Here is an 18,515-nt window from a genome sequence, read left to right on the forward strand (position 1 = left end):
TCACATTTGTCTTGTGGGGATGCGCGACTGTCACACGTCCCCTGATATGTTGTTTTTCCCGCATAGCTTCCGTCTCCTGCATTGCGGCTTCGCCGCGGGCCCCAGACCACGCGAGAGATGGCACGAGTGTAGCGCTGCTAACGCTGCCTCATGGCCGGGTTACTTGGGGGCGCAAGGGAGAACACGTTTCCTCTTTGGTTCGGGACGGCAAGCAGCACGGACGTGCCGCCCGTGCGCCGATCCATGCTTCTGCGAGATCGTCTCGTGAGGCCTTGTGCGAAAGAGCCACCGTTCGCGTGACCGTATGCGTGAACGACCGGGCATTGGGATCCAGCAAGGGGCGAACATATTCGCTCATATTCACCATTGATCCGCACTCCGAATGTGCTGCAACTGCAGATTTGATATGGCATTAATCAAAGCCAACACTGCCGTGTTATCTCACCACCTTGAACTGACACTCTCACGTGAACGCAGATCCACTGGCCACTGTAATCACCATGGCGGGAACGCTAGGCCTAGGTATGCTATTACGGTTCTTGACATTCCGTGCTGTCTTTTTCATTGAAAGAATTCACCGCTGTCAGCAAAGGTACCCACTCTGCCTCTGCAATCCTCGTAAAGCACGGCGCGTTGCATATTGCTAGTCCTCGAAAGGCAGCTTTGCCTCAGCACAGTGATGCTACGCGGTGAAGTGTATGGGATGTAGCACATATATTGTTAGACTCGCGTGCACTTGCCGTCTCCTGTCAGAGTGCAAGCACCTATATGCCTAATAAGTGTACTGGCAGACCTTCAGAGCTTTTTCGGACGTGCCTGTGGCGATTTGGGCCCTTAAGGGCAGTAAAAGACATGCATTCATTTTTTTTTGTCGGACATTGTAGCGGCCCTTAGGGAGTCTGAAAAATCGGACTGTACAACTGACCAAAAGGATGCTTCATCCATGGGGCGAACACGCAGCGTAACAAGGACAAGAATAGGAAGGACCATTGCATTGAGGAATAATCAGGAAAGGAACTGTGCCGCCGCCTCTTTGAAGGAGCTTGCACTCAAGAAGCAAAGTGTTGGCTGACGCTAAGATGCAGGTTACCCACATCCAAACCAAAATAAATCCCTTAAAGCAGTGAAATGCAACACTGAGGCATTATGCGCAGGCTGAGAGTATGTCAGGACAGTTGAGGTTGACTTTCCAGTTGCTTGGAGAATCTCATATGTGACAAAGTTCGGGCATGATACCAATGAGCTTGCTATCAGTTGATACAAATAGCTCTATTTGTTTTTGTATGCATCTCTTTTTATTCGCATTTTAAAATGTTTTAAACTCTAGTTGCCGTGAGCTAGACCACTTTTTTTACAGTGAAGCTGTCTATGGTGAGGATCTGGCAGATTGCGTCCGCGCATAGACCAAAAATTTTTCATACGGTGGGCCGATCCCGAAGAAAGTGCAATACCAGGCCAACCCGAGGCAGAAGTGAAGCAAGCATTAAGCACTCCCCATATGTGGGCTGATCCCGAAGGTCGTGAAATGCCAGTGAAACCTGCGGCGGAGATGAAGCAGGCTTTAAGCACTCCCCCACACATGGGCCAATCCCATAGGTAGTGCAATACCAGGCCGACCCGCGGTAGAGGTGCAGTTCACCATTAAGGGGCCCACGTACGCAGCTTTGCTGGTCATCCTTCACAGAGTAAAAGGGCACCGAGTTTCTTTCGAAGATATTTTAGTAGCTGTGCATTTTACAAACCCCTCTTTTCAGTTTTCTATTTTGAATAAAATAAACACTACTCCTTACTGTTCAAACTGGATTGTTTTTATTTTTTTAACATGCTTACCAGAGAGTGACAGCATCAGGTGACATGGTGTCAGCCCATCTTGACATAAAACAAAGTTCTGTGAAACCTGAAAAAATCAGGGAATTTGATAATGTCAACTTGGTAGACACGTTGTTCTTCTAAGCATGCAGTATGGCACATAAGCCTGGAGGTTAACGAAGAATCTCGAGAACATGTTAAGGGCCGTACAAAGAGCAATGCAATGATAAATGACAATGAGACAGGAAGAGAGCAGTGTGGATAGTCGATATTCTAGTAGACATTAAGAGGAAAAAATGAAGCTGGGCAGGCCATGTAATGCATAGGGTAGATAACCAGTGGACCATTAGAGTTGCAGAATGGGTGCCAAGGGAAGGGAAGTTCTGTCAAGGATGACAGAAAACTAGGTGAGATGATGAAATTTGAAAGCACAAGTTCGCATCAGCTAGTGCAAGGCAATGATAATTGGAGATTGCAGGGAGGCACCTTCATTCTGCATTGAACTTTAAAATAGGATTATGATGATGATGAATGCGTGCAACTCTTTAAAAAGAAATTTGGGCCGGAAATAGCACAGTTCACCAAGACACGAAACCAAATTCGTATGCTTTGCCACTAACACAGATGTATTCCAGCAAAGTTAACTTATGAAAAGTGGCCACCATTGTGCAATCATCTATTTTATTGTTGGAACAGCTTGCGAAACATAGCATGATATGTTGGAAGGAGCTCTGTAACTTTTTTTCTTTATAGCCGGCTATAATATGCACATGCTGAATTGTTTATAATTAATGCTATGTGATGTGCAAATTAAGCAGTAATTTTATGCAGTATTAAAACGTACCTTAGTGTAACAGTACAATGAGAGACGTAATCAAGAATTTGTATGTATGCACATCTGAGTGCGCATGCAATGCGTGCTGTCATCCTTGAGTGCGCACAGACGTGAAACTGGTGCACTGGTCTTAGTGCAGCTTGGTAGCTCATAGTTTGTGACGGGATTCGTAATGGCAGTGCTCCACCACGCCACAATGCAGCAGTCAACGCTGAAGAGAGGAAATGCTAATCTTACCAACGAGAGTGCTGACAGGTGAGCTTGAAGCTCGCCAAATCCATCTCACAATTTGTGCATCGTACATGACAGCATAATCAACATTTAATCATCGAGTTATTTCAACTACCATGTACGTCGACGTTGCTTCTTTAGTGTTGATACTTTGTTGGCCCCCCTCCCCTTTTTTCTTCAAGGATACTTCTGACAGTGAAAAATAACACTGAATGTCCACATCAACAGGAACTGGCATAAGATGAAACCATTTGTGACCTTTTTAACAGAAGCTTGTATTGCCTCACTGGTGTCGGTGTTACCGTGCGAAAAAACCCAAGCTGCGCAAAAATAGAAATTGCGTATCAGGCTGCGGATTCGAACCACCGACCTCTGGGTTGCGAGACCACCATGCTAACTGATTCAGCCACTGTCAGTTCATCAAACGCTGCCTTTAAGGTGGGTAAGTAGAAGCAGCGCAAGGCATGAGCCAATCACAGGCGTCCCCTTCCTCCAGAGGAGGGAAAGGGTGTGTTCGCTCGCCTGACACCCGCAGTTTCCCACACCAGTTCAGGCCCAGCAGTCAGATGGGGAGGCTGCGTTTGGTCTGTTCTGCCGAAGAGCAGGCCACGTGTTGTGCCTTTGGCCAAAGAACAGGCAGTGTTTGATTGATGCCACCGGGAACTTGAGAAAGGGGTCAACGTTGACGTGCCGCCCTCACCGTGAGGCGTTACGAAGAGCCGCAGATCCCAAGTTTCGCTTGCACCCCACTTCGCAGCAGTGGAAGGGCAGTAACTTTTTGGCCTCCATCCTTGTGTCATAGTCCAAGCATTCTCTTGCTAAATAGAATCATTCTTGGCAACTAAAGCTTAGTGTTTAGGTGCAATTAAAGCTCGTCATTGGAACAGTCTCCAGTACTTCAGAATTTCACAATAAGTAGAATACCATTTTGTTGGCAAGTACCACGGCACAGATAGTGACCTATAGGTAGATACTGAAAGAGCCAGTATAGTAAGAAGTTCATTTAAAGTTGGAGGAATGGTACAACTCTTGGCATTCTGGGGAGTTAAAAAGAGTGGAATTAAGAGATCTCAACTTTGTCAAGCAGGAATGAAATGGAGGGCCCGCCCCATTCTGCAACTTTACTGTGGACCAGTGTATGCCAACATGGCAAGTAAGAAAAAAAATTGGGTATTTCATGGTGCGTGTAGATCCATAGACTTTTGTTCCCAGTGGTATCTTTTGATGACATGCCCAGGCTTTTTTTTTTCTAGTCACTTGTTACTAGTCACTAATGCGATAAAATCTACTTGAACCTCTTGTGGTTGCAAGATCCACAGGCGAGCTCGTTCCCTCAATCGGCTGCCATCACCCAGTCTCTACTCGTCACATAACCATATCTTGTGAACATTATATACATATTTTTTTTTTTTTTTTGCCTCTGAGCATCTTGGGTGATATCCTGAGTGATGAAAACAAGCACTACATAAAATCAGCAACATCTATCATTACGACAGATTCATAACAATAGTGCAGCCACTACATTGTTTTAGCTTTCCATACTAAATAAACTCACTGTGTCTGCGTTCAGTGTGGGCAGAGGGATGCTTGCACACGTAAGTTTTTGGTAACATTCATAACAAAGCAAACAAGCTTTCAGGACTATAAACCTTTGAGTCACATCAGCTATGTGGGAGCAAAATATACATTCAATAAACAGGAAAAAATAGGCACACTGTTATGTGCCACTAATCCTTTCTTAAAAAGCTGCAAGAATTTTAGGCGGTTTTGATAGAATTATAGCATGGCACAAAACTGATGGTGCTGTGCATTTGGTCACCGCAAGCAGCTGTACATTGTTAACCTCTCTGGTCAATCATGTCTGCTGCAGAAGCATCCCTAGTATGTCTCCAAATTTCAAGATACTTGATTTAGTGCAGTATCACTCTTTGTTGGCCTTTTTATCAGACTGACACAGAAGTGGGAGCACTGTACACTGTTCACATTTTCTTTGTGCGCAAAAGATAAATATGCGTTGCATTCACCACTAAGAGAATGTATTTAATGCTGTTCTTAAGTTTACAGCCTTACAGCACATGACACAGATATTCATGACAAATCTGTGCATGTCATACAGACAGCTGAAATTTCAAATGAAACGCCACTTTCCTCCCTCTCGAGAAAGCGCCACACCCAGCCAGAGTCAAGGCAACACAAACAAACAGTGAGACGCAAAACACAGTCGTGTCGCTCGCCATGACGCATTACTTCGGTAAATCACCCAATTCAGAATGCACAATGCCACGGTGGAAAATGTGCCACGCAACAAAAATGGATAAGAAAAAAAAAAAAAAGCGGGTGGTGCTAGTCACGTGAACCCGATGTGGTTCTTCGGCTCCAGTATGTGACAAGGCGAGGAAGGAACGTCGCTTGCGGATGCTACTCCAGGCAGAGGGAGAGTGTGTCTCTGTTGGCAGTCACGCTCACCTCATGGTGGTGTGGTAAGAGGGCATTCAATTTCTTCTGTCTCCTCTAATAATAAACCAGTTTAAAAGATTATTTCGGTAAAGCAATGCCAGAAGTCTGAAGTCATTACTCCAAACAGTCATCATGGATATGAAGTCCAATGCATGTGGAACTGTCGAAAGTGGTTCACTCATATTCTTCTCATCTACTTTCAAGACATTTCACACTGAATTGATCTAGACCTCTGCATTGTCACAAACAGCAGGAAGCAACCTTGAAGTCTGTTTTGAATTCCTCATTAATGCATGAAAATCCAGGATGCAGCAGCCAAGTAACAGTCTACTACACATAACTCCATCTTCACCTCTGTGTTCAGGCAATGAAATACAGTTTTTACCATAGCGAACATGAGATGTTCACTTGTTGGAGATGCAGCTCTTAGCCTGTCTACGTATGACTGTGACATTTAAAGAAGATGCCAGTTATTTAAAACTATGTTATTAAAAAAACATCTTTCATGTTCGTAACATGCCTGGAGGCAATAATAACCAGCTTGAAAAGTAATTATGTCCCATGGCTGTATTTGGGTCTCAAGAAGCTTTAAATTGCAGTGTAAACTAAAACTTGCTAGGGGGCCTGATGTAAGGCCCTCAAAAAACAGGCCAAACGGGGCTAAATGTTTCTTCAATAGGATAGAAAGTGCGCTGGAAAGTTAACACCAAATATAAATGAAAATATATTACTTCAGACTTACCACCAGACTTTCACAATTCGAGTCTTGTTCTCCAAGGTGCATTGCCATTCCGACTTGTCCAGCTAGTGAGAAATGCAGTTCGTATTGCCTCCGCCAATGTGTTGCACATGCACAAGTGATGAACTCTACAAAATGAGAGCAGCATTGAAGATAAACTGAGCAGCTGAAAGTGCACGCACTGTTGCTTCTACGCACAATATGGAAGCTAAACAGCAGAGGTAAATTTCGTTAATAGAATTGCGTAACACTTCATTCCCGTTCATATTGAAACATAGGTCGACTCTGAATATGACAACCCCCTACTTAAAGACATCGCATTACAGTCCCCTTTATAATGGAAAACTACATGTTCTATAAAAAATTGGGCACTGAAAGCACCATGCCCCGCTTTGCTTCAATTGTTTCGCTTAAATCTTTTGTGTACCCAGCAGAAATTCTAGACTCTAAGCTTTTGTTTTAAATGTAACAAACCTCGTCAAATTTGGTGCAGTGGTTGCCGAGAAAAACGAATACTCCGTTTATATGTATTTAGATTGGAACACCCGAGCTAAAGCTTCCTCTTAAACGCGCCCCCCACGCGGAGGCATTGCCGAGCCCAAACCGAAGGAGCAGTACGGGATCCACATTTTGTCTGCTGGAGGCACCGCCAAATTATACTAAACAAAGAAACGTTGCGTACACTTAGTACACGTACAAATTTCCTCTTTATAGCGACAATGTAGGGGGACTGCGGCTTGCACTGGCAGCCGGCTTTACCTATGCGCCGCCGGTCTGGTTCCTCAGACGTGTAACGATTGCGACAGTGTACGCGGCACAAAAAGCACCTGGGACTCCTGCAAGACCAGACAAAACCTTGCCTCTGTGCATTATTTAACTCCTTCTCATTACCGTTATACAAAACTCGAGAACGCAGTCAAGAATTTCGTATTGAGCTGAGAGTACGCTGCACAAGGTCTAGTGAAAGACGGAACATTTAACGACAGCTTGTAGGCTAACTTCCAAGATGTATCGATAAGTAACTGTTCAATAACTGTAGAATAAATACGTCCACTTGCCTGTCTGTTCACGCCAATACCGCAAGCTCTTTTCAGAAGCACGAGACGGGCGCTGAAAAGCGTCGAGACATTTCATTCGGCGAAATTAAAGCTTGCATTTCCAATGCAGCGAAAAATCAAGTGAACGATTAGAGTGTATTAACGATTTCGACGATGCAGTCGGCCATTTTGGGAAGCTTTAGGCATGGATCGGCTTGGCTATAGATGCGCACAATCTTTGGAAGCGACTTTTCTTTTTTTTTTTTTTTTTTTGTCGACAGACGAAAATCACTGTGTTAAACTTTTTTTTTTTTTTTACAGAGAAGATATGTTTATACTAAGGGTATGGTGGCTAGCATACACTCTTACCCATAATTACACCCTTTTGCCACACAACGATAATCGTCATCTGCTTGTCCGCATTTCCTTTCTTTAACGCGGCGAGCCCGGTACTTTCCAGTAACGAACGGCATGCGCGTTATCATTCCCGACAGGAAAGTAACAGGCAATGCTATCATGCTGATAACGCGTGTGCCGTTCGTTACTGTAAACGCCGCCAGAAGTGGGGAGCAATTCCGCGTGTCTTGAATGACGCTTGTACAGTTACAGTCAAACCGCCTAATGTTGCCACTTCTCTGTTGTGCTTATGTGGGCTTTTTTCTAACCTTCACGTCTAGAGCCGCAGCGTCCTGCGCTCTATGCGGTTGCACGGGACTGGCGGCCACGCATCGATACACAACCTCCCAAATAACAATAAGAGTCAGTTTTGGCACTTGGTAGAGCAGTAAACGAGGGATCCAAAAGAAATGTGATTGTTCCGCAAATATATATTTCTCTATAATTCATCTAGAGGTAATTCAAAAAACGAAACTATAGTCGGATGCAACTTAAGTATGCAGCGAAGCCCCGCCCACGGCCTCATAACCGCCAGCCATTGTTCCTCTGCGAGGCTGCAAATAATTCATACTTCAAACTTTTCCTGTTTGGCAAATAAGGTGGTAACCACAAAAATAATATTATTAGCGCATAATTTTATACATTTTCCCTCGCCTATTAAAGTATAATAGGCGAGTATAAGTACAAATCTATCGTCCTCTACTGCGTCACGAACTACGTGCCCACTAAAACCAAGCGGCCGCCAAAAAATAATCCCTGGATAACCCAAGAAGTAATTCAGGCAAAGCGCCGTCTGAAAAGACTGCGTAGAACAATAAAAATTAAAGGAGGAGACGAATCCAGGGTGACGAAACTTCCTAATGCCATCGCGGAATTCAAGCTTGCAGCCAAACGAGCAATAGAATATTATTTTAATGTAAAGTTACCGAGCTTTCTTACTAATAATCCCGGAAGGTTCTGGAGGCACTTTCGCACCAATGATGGAGAAGCGTCCCACTTAAGCCCAGAGGAAGAAACTGCGAAAGCCAACGCATATAACATTTTTTTTCAATCAGTATTTACTACAGACAATAACATTATTCCCCCCATTCTAACGAGACAGGGCGTAAGCATTGGCGAATTACACATTACGGACGCTGGCATACTTAATCTTCGGCTTAATCTTGACCCTAAAATAGACAGCGGTCCTGACAACATACCTAACGACTTTCTGAAAAGGTATGCGGAATGGTGCATTAGATACCTCGGCATAATTTTTCGTAAATCACTCACGACTTCACAGCTACCGAACGACTGGAAAATTGCAAAGATAATGCCTATCCATAAATCAGGCGACACAGCAGAAATTTCAAATTTTAGACCCATTTCATTAATTAGTACATCCTGTAAGCTTCTAGAGCACATAATCTTAAAGCACATAACAATTTTTCTAGAGAGCATTGGCTTCTTGTCTCCCTACCAACATGGTTTTCGCAGTGGTTTATCAACAATAACCCAACTAACAGAACTAGTCCATGATCTTGCATATACTATCAATCACCGCGGCCAGACTGACATGATTTTACTTGATCTATCTAAGGCATTTGATTGTGTATGCTATAACAAATTAATCGCTAAAGTTGAAAGTGTTGTTGGGAAAGGGCTCCTTTCAGACTGGATAAAAGAATTTCTAGCCAATCGTTCACAATTTGTAACCTACGAAAAAATGCCACCTAACACTGTCACCGTTACTTCCGGAGTTCCCCAAGGCTCAGTTCTTGGGCCATTACTCTTCTTAATAATCTATATTAATGACATCACAGCTAACATTGGTTGTAATATAAAACTGTTCGCCGACGACTGCGTTATCTATAGTGAAATCACTCATTATAACGATAACATCGCACTTAATGCATCCCTCAACACTCTAGCTATTTGGTGCTCTAATTGGCAGATGTCAATTAACGTAAAAAAGTCTATGGTCATGACCGTAACAAGGAAAACAAGACTTTACATATGAGATTAACGGCATACCACTAACTAAAGTTGAACAACATAAATACCTGGGAGTTACATTAACCTCAGACCTCAGGTGGGATAAACACATTTCGAATATCACGGCAGGAGCATTACGCAAACTATTCTTCCTCAAAAGAAGCCTTGAGCTCTCTACAACATCAACGAAGCTACTGGCCTACACAATGTTCGTTAGGCCGGTTCTCGAATATGCAAATACAGTCTGGTTTCCTCATACAACAACTAACATAACAAAATTAGAGGCAGTACAAAGAAAGGCTATAAGGTTCATTCACAACAAATATATACGCACTGACTCACCGACTAATCTTCTAACACAGTCTGGATTGCAAATGCTATCTACCAGGGCAAAACACGCTCGCCTGAAGTTCTTGTTTCAGCTTCTAAAAAATAACTATAAGATAGATGTGTCCAGGTACATTTCATTTTCTGAGGCTCGAAAAACACGTAACAAACATGCGCACACTTTAACAGAATACACATGCAACAATGACACGTTTAAGTATTCATTCTTCCCCCTTACAATTGCTGAATGGAACCGACTTGATCCTGCTATAACCGCCATCGAATCGTTGTCCGAATTTACTTCACAAGTGGAAGCTGCAGTGCGTAAATAAAACAATTTATCATCGCACGTGTCATTGTCAGAAATTTCGCATTGTGTTGCTTTCGACTTCCCACTTTTCTTTTTCCATAATGAAAATAAATTTTCATTACTGTACTACTGCTAGTCCTAAGATAATTGTTATAACTGCCATTTCCTGCTGATTGCTTGCATATATTGTTCTTTCTTTTTCCATTCGTGTCTTCTCGCTCTCAAAGTGTATGCTTTAAAGCGTATCCCTTCACACAAATTTAAAATTTCTTCACGCGTTAAGTGTTATCTTTCAGTTCGCTCCTATTTTATGTATAAGCTAGTTAATTACGTGTTCTTAACTGCCAGAATCATGTTAATTAATTGTCATGTGAAAACTCGCATTTTTGTTTCTAAACTAAGCTTCTTTCTTATATTACCATCCTCGGGCAATTGTTTTCTTTTTTCTTCCTTTTTTCAATTAACTGTTCTGCCTAAATGCGTATTCATATACATGTCTACTGTATCGCCCAACTGCCACGCTCTCAAGTGAGAGTAGCAGTATTGTAAATAAAATAAATAAATAAAATAATGGCGAAAGTCGAATTCTTTATTCAACTGAAAATTATAAAATGCTTGCTTTGCTGCAACTATTTGTTTTCAAGTTTCAGTGCAGTTGGCAGTGAAGTTTCATGAGTAAAACTGGTTCAGCAGTGAAATGAACTGTACCGCAGACTTTTGAAGAGTGAAATGCTCAGACTCCATACACTTTGTCCATGTCTGTTGCACACCTCATTCCTTCTGCCGATAAAAGGCTCTTCAAGAACAGCAGAGTCTCCTGATCTATCAAGTACGATGCATTGTTGAAAAGGCCACATGACGATGATTTTGTTTGCTTTTGTGATTGGCTGGCTAAGTAACACAACCCCGCGCGGTTCATGTGCCATGGTTGCTATGTATTCTACTATAGAAATCTTTAATTTACATTTTCACTTGTTTACTTGTTCTTGGCAGTGTTCTTCCTGCGGTTCTTTCCAGTGTGAGTCCGTTTGATGGGGTTCCTTGTTTGCCATGTAAAGGAGAGGTGCATCTCACAGGCCTACCTGTGAGATGCACCTTATTTCATTTCTCTTTTCGGGTTTATGTGTCTTTATGGTGAATGGTCGGCATTATTCATATTTGTATAATAAAGGTACCCTTCCCCTAATTTGCATAGGAAGGAGACCTATGGTTGCCCCCCCCCCCCCAAAAAAAAAAAATTACTGCATACGCGCCTGCTCTGTTGCCATTGATGAAATGACACAGAGGAATGCATAGAGCAAACTTTAGAGTCTGAAGGCTCGCATCGATGTCACTGGTTGTCCTTTCCCATTATGCACCATTAAAAGCACTCATTGGGGTTAAAACAATGTTTGACTAGTTGCTAACATATTTCATAGTTTCCTTCCAGTGCAGACCCTCACTCCAGGATGCTGCAGGTCACACTGAACATTAATTTCGAAGTTTCAGTGCACTTCCTGAACCGCTCCCACTGCCAGATCCATCTACAGTAATTTTGGGTAGTTATTCCCGTAAAACTTCCGGGTTCCTTGCCTTGGCACTCAACCTCAGTACACTGTAGCTACTAGTATAGGTGAGAAAATTATGCTGTATAAACAGAATGAAAGGCAATTTCCTAAACATGCAAAAGCATGCAAGTTCCTTTAACATGCAAAAAGCATGGATAGCAGGCATAATTCTAATTTAGTGTGTTCACTGTGTGAAAGCTTACATTTACATATATGGAAGCATAGAACAAATGTTTCAAAGCATTAATTACATCCTTGAGCTTAATAATTAACATTAAAAAATTCTGTATAATTTGGGCAATTTATACTTACACATAAAACCAATTCATTCAGTTTTGCAGGCACTAAGTGGGCTCACAAGTTTTACTATGCCTTTTGGAAGGATGACACAGGAACATAATTTCTGCTGCAAAATGTTTTCCAGTAAAACATCCAATTGGGAAGAAAAGCATTCTAAAAACAATACAGGGTTTTCAACTTACTTATCCAATATTCGTCTCTTCGCAGACGATTGTATCATTTTTACTGATATTAATACAGTTCATGATCAACTATCTCTTCATTTAGCCTTAAACAACATTCTTGAGTGGAGCAACAAGTGGGGAATGAAACTTAACTCAGATAAATCTGTGCTTCTACGTATAACAAACAAAAAACTACCCCTAAAATTTTCTTATTCTATTGGCCAAGATCCCTTGGCCGAAGTGAGCGAGTACAACTATCTTGGAATTACAATTACTAACAACCTAAATTGGAATAGCCACATTGCTGCTACCGCCTCCGCTGCTTTCAGAAAGCTATGTCTACTTTGCCATAAGCTTAAACATGCATCCCATGAAGTAAAATCCTTAGCCTACACCACATTTATTCGACCCAAATTGGAATACTCGTGCGTTATTTGGGACCCGTTTACCAAAATCAACATTTACGCCCTTGAAAGGATACAGAGAAGAGCCATACGTTTTATTTTTTCCAAATACGGCCGCGAAGAGTCTGTTTCTGAATTACTGCGGACAAATGGCTTTCACACCCTTCAAACGAGGAGAAAAATAATGCGCCTGCAGTTCCGCTACTCCTTGATAAACCGTAAATTTTCTTTAGATCCTAGTTCACACATAACACTTTCCGCATCCAGGAAAACCCGTCATTCCCACCCCCTCGCTCTCTCCCCTTACGTTGCCAGGACAAACCTCTTTAAATTTTCATTCTTTCCTCAAACCATAGAAGAATGGAACCTCATCCCTTTCTATCATCTGAACTCACCTGAATCAATTCAAACTCATATTATTAGTATTTCTTAACTAACATTGCTGTTTCGTGTTATATTGTTTCATTTCTTGAATTTCATATTTTTGCAATTCTGCCTTTTATACATGTACTTTTATTTGTTACCATGCCCCTCCTGCTTGGGCCACACGGCCTGCAGTATGCTGTAAATAAATAAAAAAAAATCCCAAATGCATTATGCAGTAATTTTTTACCAGTGTCTTTTATAGTTCTTTCAACAAAGAAATTATTGCCATGTGATGCTTTGTGCACTACACACAAAATTCAGTGAATGACAATGTCATTCATGCTTAAAATAAAAAAACACTGCTTCCCAAGTGTTGCTAGCGGCTACTTCCTAATATAGGTTATAGGCACTCAAAGTTCAAAATTCTCAAGTGGAAATGAGAGTGAAGAAAGGCAAATAAGGAGGTTAAAGTGAAAACTTTGTATTAGGCACACCTGCAACTAATAGAGAAGAAAACTCAACTAACAACTCCATGGAGGTAATAGCAGAAGTGACAAAGTATGGAAAAAAATAAACGAAGCACCAAATCGGAAGTCAGTCGATACACAAACAGATACGTTGAACATTGATTGCACTTTTGTAGGTGGTACAGAACTTGCAGACCGTTCTAACAATTTTTTTGTTAAAGTAGGATGCATAGATCACGACATTCAAGATACAATACATGCCGCTTCATTAAGAGAATCTTTATTCCTAAAGATTACTAGCATCGCTGAGGTGATTACAACATTTTCACCCTCGAAAAATAGCCATAGTCGAGACGTAGATGATTTAGAAATTAGGCCAATTAAGTACGTCATAGACTTACTTGCACCTGCAGTAATGCACATTTTTAATATTTTCTTGTCAACCGGAATTTTCCCGCGTAATATGCAGGTAGCGAGAGTAATAGTTCACAAAGGAGATGAAAAAAATAATATGGGCAATAATTGGCCAGTATCTCTACTTCCTGTGCTATCAAAGGGACTCAAAAAAATTGTTAACTTTTGTATTAATAAATTTTCGTAAAAACATAGCCTGCTAACCGACTGTCAACACGGGTTTAAGAAAAAGCGGTCTATGGAAACTGCTTTAAGTATACAGAAGGAGCTTATTCTAGAGAACACTGACAAAAAATTTCTGACTTTAGGGTTAAACTTAGACTTCAGCAAAGCCTTTGATAGGGTCAACCAGAAATTACTGCTGATAAAGCTGGAAAAATATGGCTTCCGAGGAATAACACTTGAACTTATCTGATCTTATTTAGAAAGCCGACATCAGTTTGCTGAAATTAATGAGAACAGATCGCAGATAAAATCTTTGACAGCAAGTGTGCCCCAAGGTAGCATTCTTGGCCCGATACTTTTCCTGTATTACATTAATGATATTGTACAAGTGAGCGATATGTGTAAATTTGTCACGTATGCAGATGATTGCTCTGTTTTCTTTACAGGTAAAGATTTAAAAGCAATAACGCCTATAGCAAGCTCCGTTTGTTATGGACTTCAAGCATCGTCTAAGGCAAACGGCCTCATCCTCAATGAAACCAAAACAAAGTGCGTTATTTTTCATGCTCTGGGAAGTTCTATTACATTGCCAGAGAATATTGTGTGGGGTCTGTATAAAATTAACCTTACGTCATCCATAAAAACCCTAGGCATAATACTCGCAGAGCATATGTCCTGGAATGAACACGTTAGTCATGTTTGCTCAAAGGTACGAAAAGTTGTTGGTGTGTTCAATTGAAGTGCATTACATTTTCAAGTTAAGTGTCTCATTTATCATGCTCTTCTCCATTCACACCTCAGTTACTGTTCACTTATATGGGGTAACACTACAGCGCAAAATATTCAAATGCTGGAAATACTTCAAAAGAAAGCAATTCGGGCGATAGCGAACGTTTCTTTTTTCGAGCATACGCAAGAGCTTTTCCAACAAAACAGAATAATCAGAGCCCGTGACATATATAAATTCAAAACATTACTAAGCTATAGAAATGCTATGCTGGGAAAACTCGATTCATTCCTAGCCCCGGCAACTCTACAACAAAATAGAAGTGCATATTCATATCGTCACCAGGCACCATGGCAGATCCCTTTTTCACGTACTAATTATGGCTACCAATGCCTTAAACATACACTACCGTCCCTACTTAACTATTTTAACCAACAACATGTTGATGTGTTATCTCTAAACAAAACTAAAATATTGAATTTGTTCTTATAGATGTGTATTGTTAACTGCTCCAACAGTTCCGCAGAACTTATCATATATTCTCATTTTGTTTATACATTCACACTTGTAACTACTATTCCTAGAATCCGGGTTTCCGCTGCAGTGATTGTGCCCGAACCACGTGGCAGGGTTTCGTGTTGTAAACTGGATGCTGCAAAGGGCGTCTTCGCGTTTGTTAAAATTCAAGGATGGGCTGACGCCCTGGGCTACGTTGCCGTGATGTCTGTCGCGAAAGCAGCAGCCTATGTGCAGATTTTCTTTTTTTATGTTTTTTAACATAGATGCACATATATATTTGCAAGTATATAAAATAATTTCTGAAAAAAAGAATGTTTCCTGATGGTAACTTAACTTGTGTTTATTGTAAACTTCTGTGAAATTTGTTATATTTATATATGTATGTGTGTGTATGTATATATATGTATACATATATTGCTTTTGCATTCTTATTTATTTATTTATTTTACAATACTGCAGGTCATCGTTGGGCCCATGCAGGAGTGGTTACAACATGGAATACAGTACAAAAAAAGAATAAAGTGAAACTAGTGTATCCAAAACAAAGAGCATTAGCACACACAAAAAAGAACACACTCAATAAATATATACACTGTTTAAATGAGCCGTCCGGGAAGCAGGAGAAACAGCGTTTACCATAAGAATGCATCTACAGAGGCTGCATATGAAATACAGGTAATATCACCATTCGAATTCCAGATTCTCAATACTGTCAATAATTGCGTTGGCAGATGGGCAATTTACGGCTCTAGAGGGTAGTATGTTCCAATGGGAAATGGCGTGTGGGAATAAAGAGTACTTGTGAGTGTTATTATGGCTGGGATGGTGTCGTATTGATTTATTATGGTTGGTTCGGGCAGAAAGTCTGAATGGCGCTTGAATGTATGTTGCTTGTGGTATTCGATAGGAGCCGTGATAAAGTAAGTATAGAAATTTTAATCTGGAAATCATTCTATGTTGAGCCAGTGATTGAATGTTAGCCTTGACGCGCAGGTTCGTAATACTCGTTTGACGTGAATATTGTGAATATATAAATCTCAATGCTAAGTTCTGTATGCGTTCTAGTTTCTCGGTTAAATACTTCTGGTGCGGGGCCCAAATAATGTCAGCATACTCTAAAGAGGGTCTAATGAGGGTTTTGTATGCATTTAATTTAACACTAGGAGGTGTGTTTCTAAGTTTTCTTCTCAAGAAATGTAGTTTACCTAGGGCCTTGTCATATATGTTATTTATATGAGTTTCCCAATTTAATTTCGTTGTAAGAGTGACCTCGAGATATGTGACCTCCTCGTATTTTCTTAGTGATATATTGTTTATTGTGTATGTAAACTGAAGCACATTTTTCTTGTGAGTGAAGAAGATACTGGTAGTTTTTGATGCATTCAGTTTCATCCCCCAAATCTTGCACCAATTTTGTACAGCAGCTAACGAATCATCTAGTTTTACCTGATCCTCTCTGGTATTCACTGTTGCGTACACTACGCAATCATCGACGAATAGGCGGCTGAAAGCATGAACGAATATCATTGATGTAGATCAGAAATAGGAGGGGCGCAAGAACCGAGCCTTGTGGAACACCAGAAAAAACGTTGACGTAATCAGACGTAATATCATTCACAGCTACGCATTGCTTTCTGTTTTCGAGATAGTTCTTGATCCATGATACTGTTTTCTCGTGTACACCAATGGCAATTAGTTTAGTAATAAGATCTGGATGAGGAACAACATCAAAGGCCTTTGAAAAATCTAAGAAAATGGCATCTATTTGGCTTCTGTTATTTATTGTGGTAGCTACATCATGGGTTAACTCAGCTAACTGAGTAAAATAGTACTTAGACCTGAACGGAATCCATGTTGCCGGCTGTATAGTAGGTTATTATTCTCTAAGTGCAATATTATGGCCTTATAAATAATATGTTCGAACAATTTACTGGATGCACATGTTAATGAAACAGATCTATAGTTACTTACGTCGAGTTTAGAGCCAGATTTGTGCACAGGTATTACTTTGGCCCTTCGCCAGTCGTCAGGTATCACTGAAGTTTCCAAAGATTGCCTGTAAATTACGTATAAGTATTTTGACGTCCAAACTGCATGTTTTTGCAAAAATGCATCTGATATAAGATCAGGGCCACAGGGTTTCTTTACATCCAGTTTTTGTAAGAGTCAAAGAATTCCTTGTTGGTCGATATCTATTTCAGGCATTGGATTCTCGAAATGATAATGTAGTTCTGTTAAATACAGATAGAAAAAATGCATTAAATTTGCTTGCTATGACGTCAGGCTGAACAACCGTCTCGTTTGAAACAGTAATCTGCGATACGGTGTGCCACTCCCTCGATAGGTAGCACCAGGATTTTTGTGGTTTATTCGTCATGTAAGAAGGCAGAGTAACAGTGAAAAAACGCTCCTTGGCCATATGTTTATCTTATCTTGTAATAAGCGTACGAGATCTTGAAGGTCACATGTGGTTTTCTTTCTGCGCTTCCTTTTAATTTTTCGTTTTAAATGTATTATTTCGCGCGATACCCAAGGATGTTCTCTGTTCACTCTTTTCTTTCTGGAGGGAATGTAGTTTTCTTCACAAAAGTGTACAATATGCTTAAAACGTAACCATAATTCATTTACGTCATGAAGTAATGAAACCTGCAGAAAGCAGGCGTTTAAATATTCTGAGATAGCATTGTCATCCGCTCTTGAGTAATCCCTGATAACAGCAATCGATGGCTTAAAGCGTTCACAGTTTCCTAAAATCGGACAGGAGAATACAATAGTTTTATGGTCCGAAATGCTATTTTCAACTTTTAATGTGTTATTTTGAAATAGACTGCTTACGAACATCAGATCAAGCACAGAACATGACGTACCAGCTATTCTAGTCGGTTTGGAAACTAGCTGGTCTAGAGAGAAGGTAAATGACATGAACAATAGTGATTCAGCACTTTCTACGTCAGAGCTGTTGTGCGAAAGATTAGACCAATTGATTCCTGGTAAATTGAAATCACCCGTGATAATAATATTGGAACGTGAATAAGTGTGTTGTGCAATGTAATCATGCATAACGTCTAGGTATTCAGGGGGCGCATTCGGAGGTCGGTATACGCCACCCAGAAATATGCTTTTTCCATTAAATGTAAGGTTACACCATACGCTTTCATGGTCAGGTATGCTGTTTAAAACTGTGAATTTTATGTTAAATTTAATTGCGACAGCTACACCTCCCCCCCCCCCCCCCCCCCCGCAATTCTCTGTCTTTCCGTATGAGCCGATAAGAAAGTGGAAACACTTCGGACTCCTGGACGCTTTCCTGAAGCCAGGTTTCTGTGA

The 18,515-nt window shown here is 41.0% G+C and overlaps 1 protein-coding gene across 16 annotated transcripts in view; it reads right to left on the bottom strand.

Moving 5' to 3' along the window:
- LOC142576623 (uncharacterized) overlaps positions 1-18,515 on the bottom strand; it is a 43,688-nt gene that overhangs the window by 24,007 nt on the left and 1,166 nt on the right. For 2 of the 16 annotated variants that reach the window (XM_075686827.1, XM_075686826.1), the window contains exons 1-4: positions 8,444-8,661; positions 7,130-7,181; positions 6,075-6,199; positions 1,831-1,897 (exon numbers count right to left, since the gene is read on the bottom strand). In XM_075686827.1, coding sequence (XP_075542942.1) covers positions 1,831-1,897; positions 6,075-6,199; positions 7,130-7,181; positions 8,444-8,545 — 346 coding nt within the window. In that variant the 5' untranslated portion in view covers positions 8,546-8,661. Of the gene's footprint in view, positions 1-1,548; positions 1,677-1,790; positions 1,898-6,074; positions 6,200-7,129; positions 7,707-8,443; positions 8,666-17,159; positions 17,245-18,515 lie in introns of those variants that run through there. The other 14 variants (XR_012826900.1, XR_012826901.1, XR_012826893.1 and 11 more) reach the window with 12 other exon arrangements.

This window comes from Dermacentor variabilis, chromosome 3, assembly GCF_050947875.1.
Source record: "Dermacentor variabilis isolate Ectoservices chromosome 3, ASM5094787v1, whole genome shotgun sequence".
Classification (NCBI taxonomy): domain Eukaryota; kingdom Metazoa; phylum Arthropoda; class Arachnida; order Ixodida; family Ixodidae; genus Dermacentor; species Dermacentor variabilis.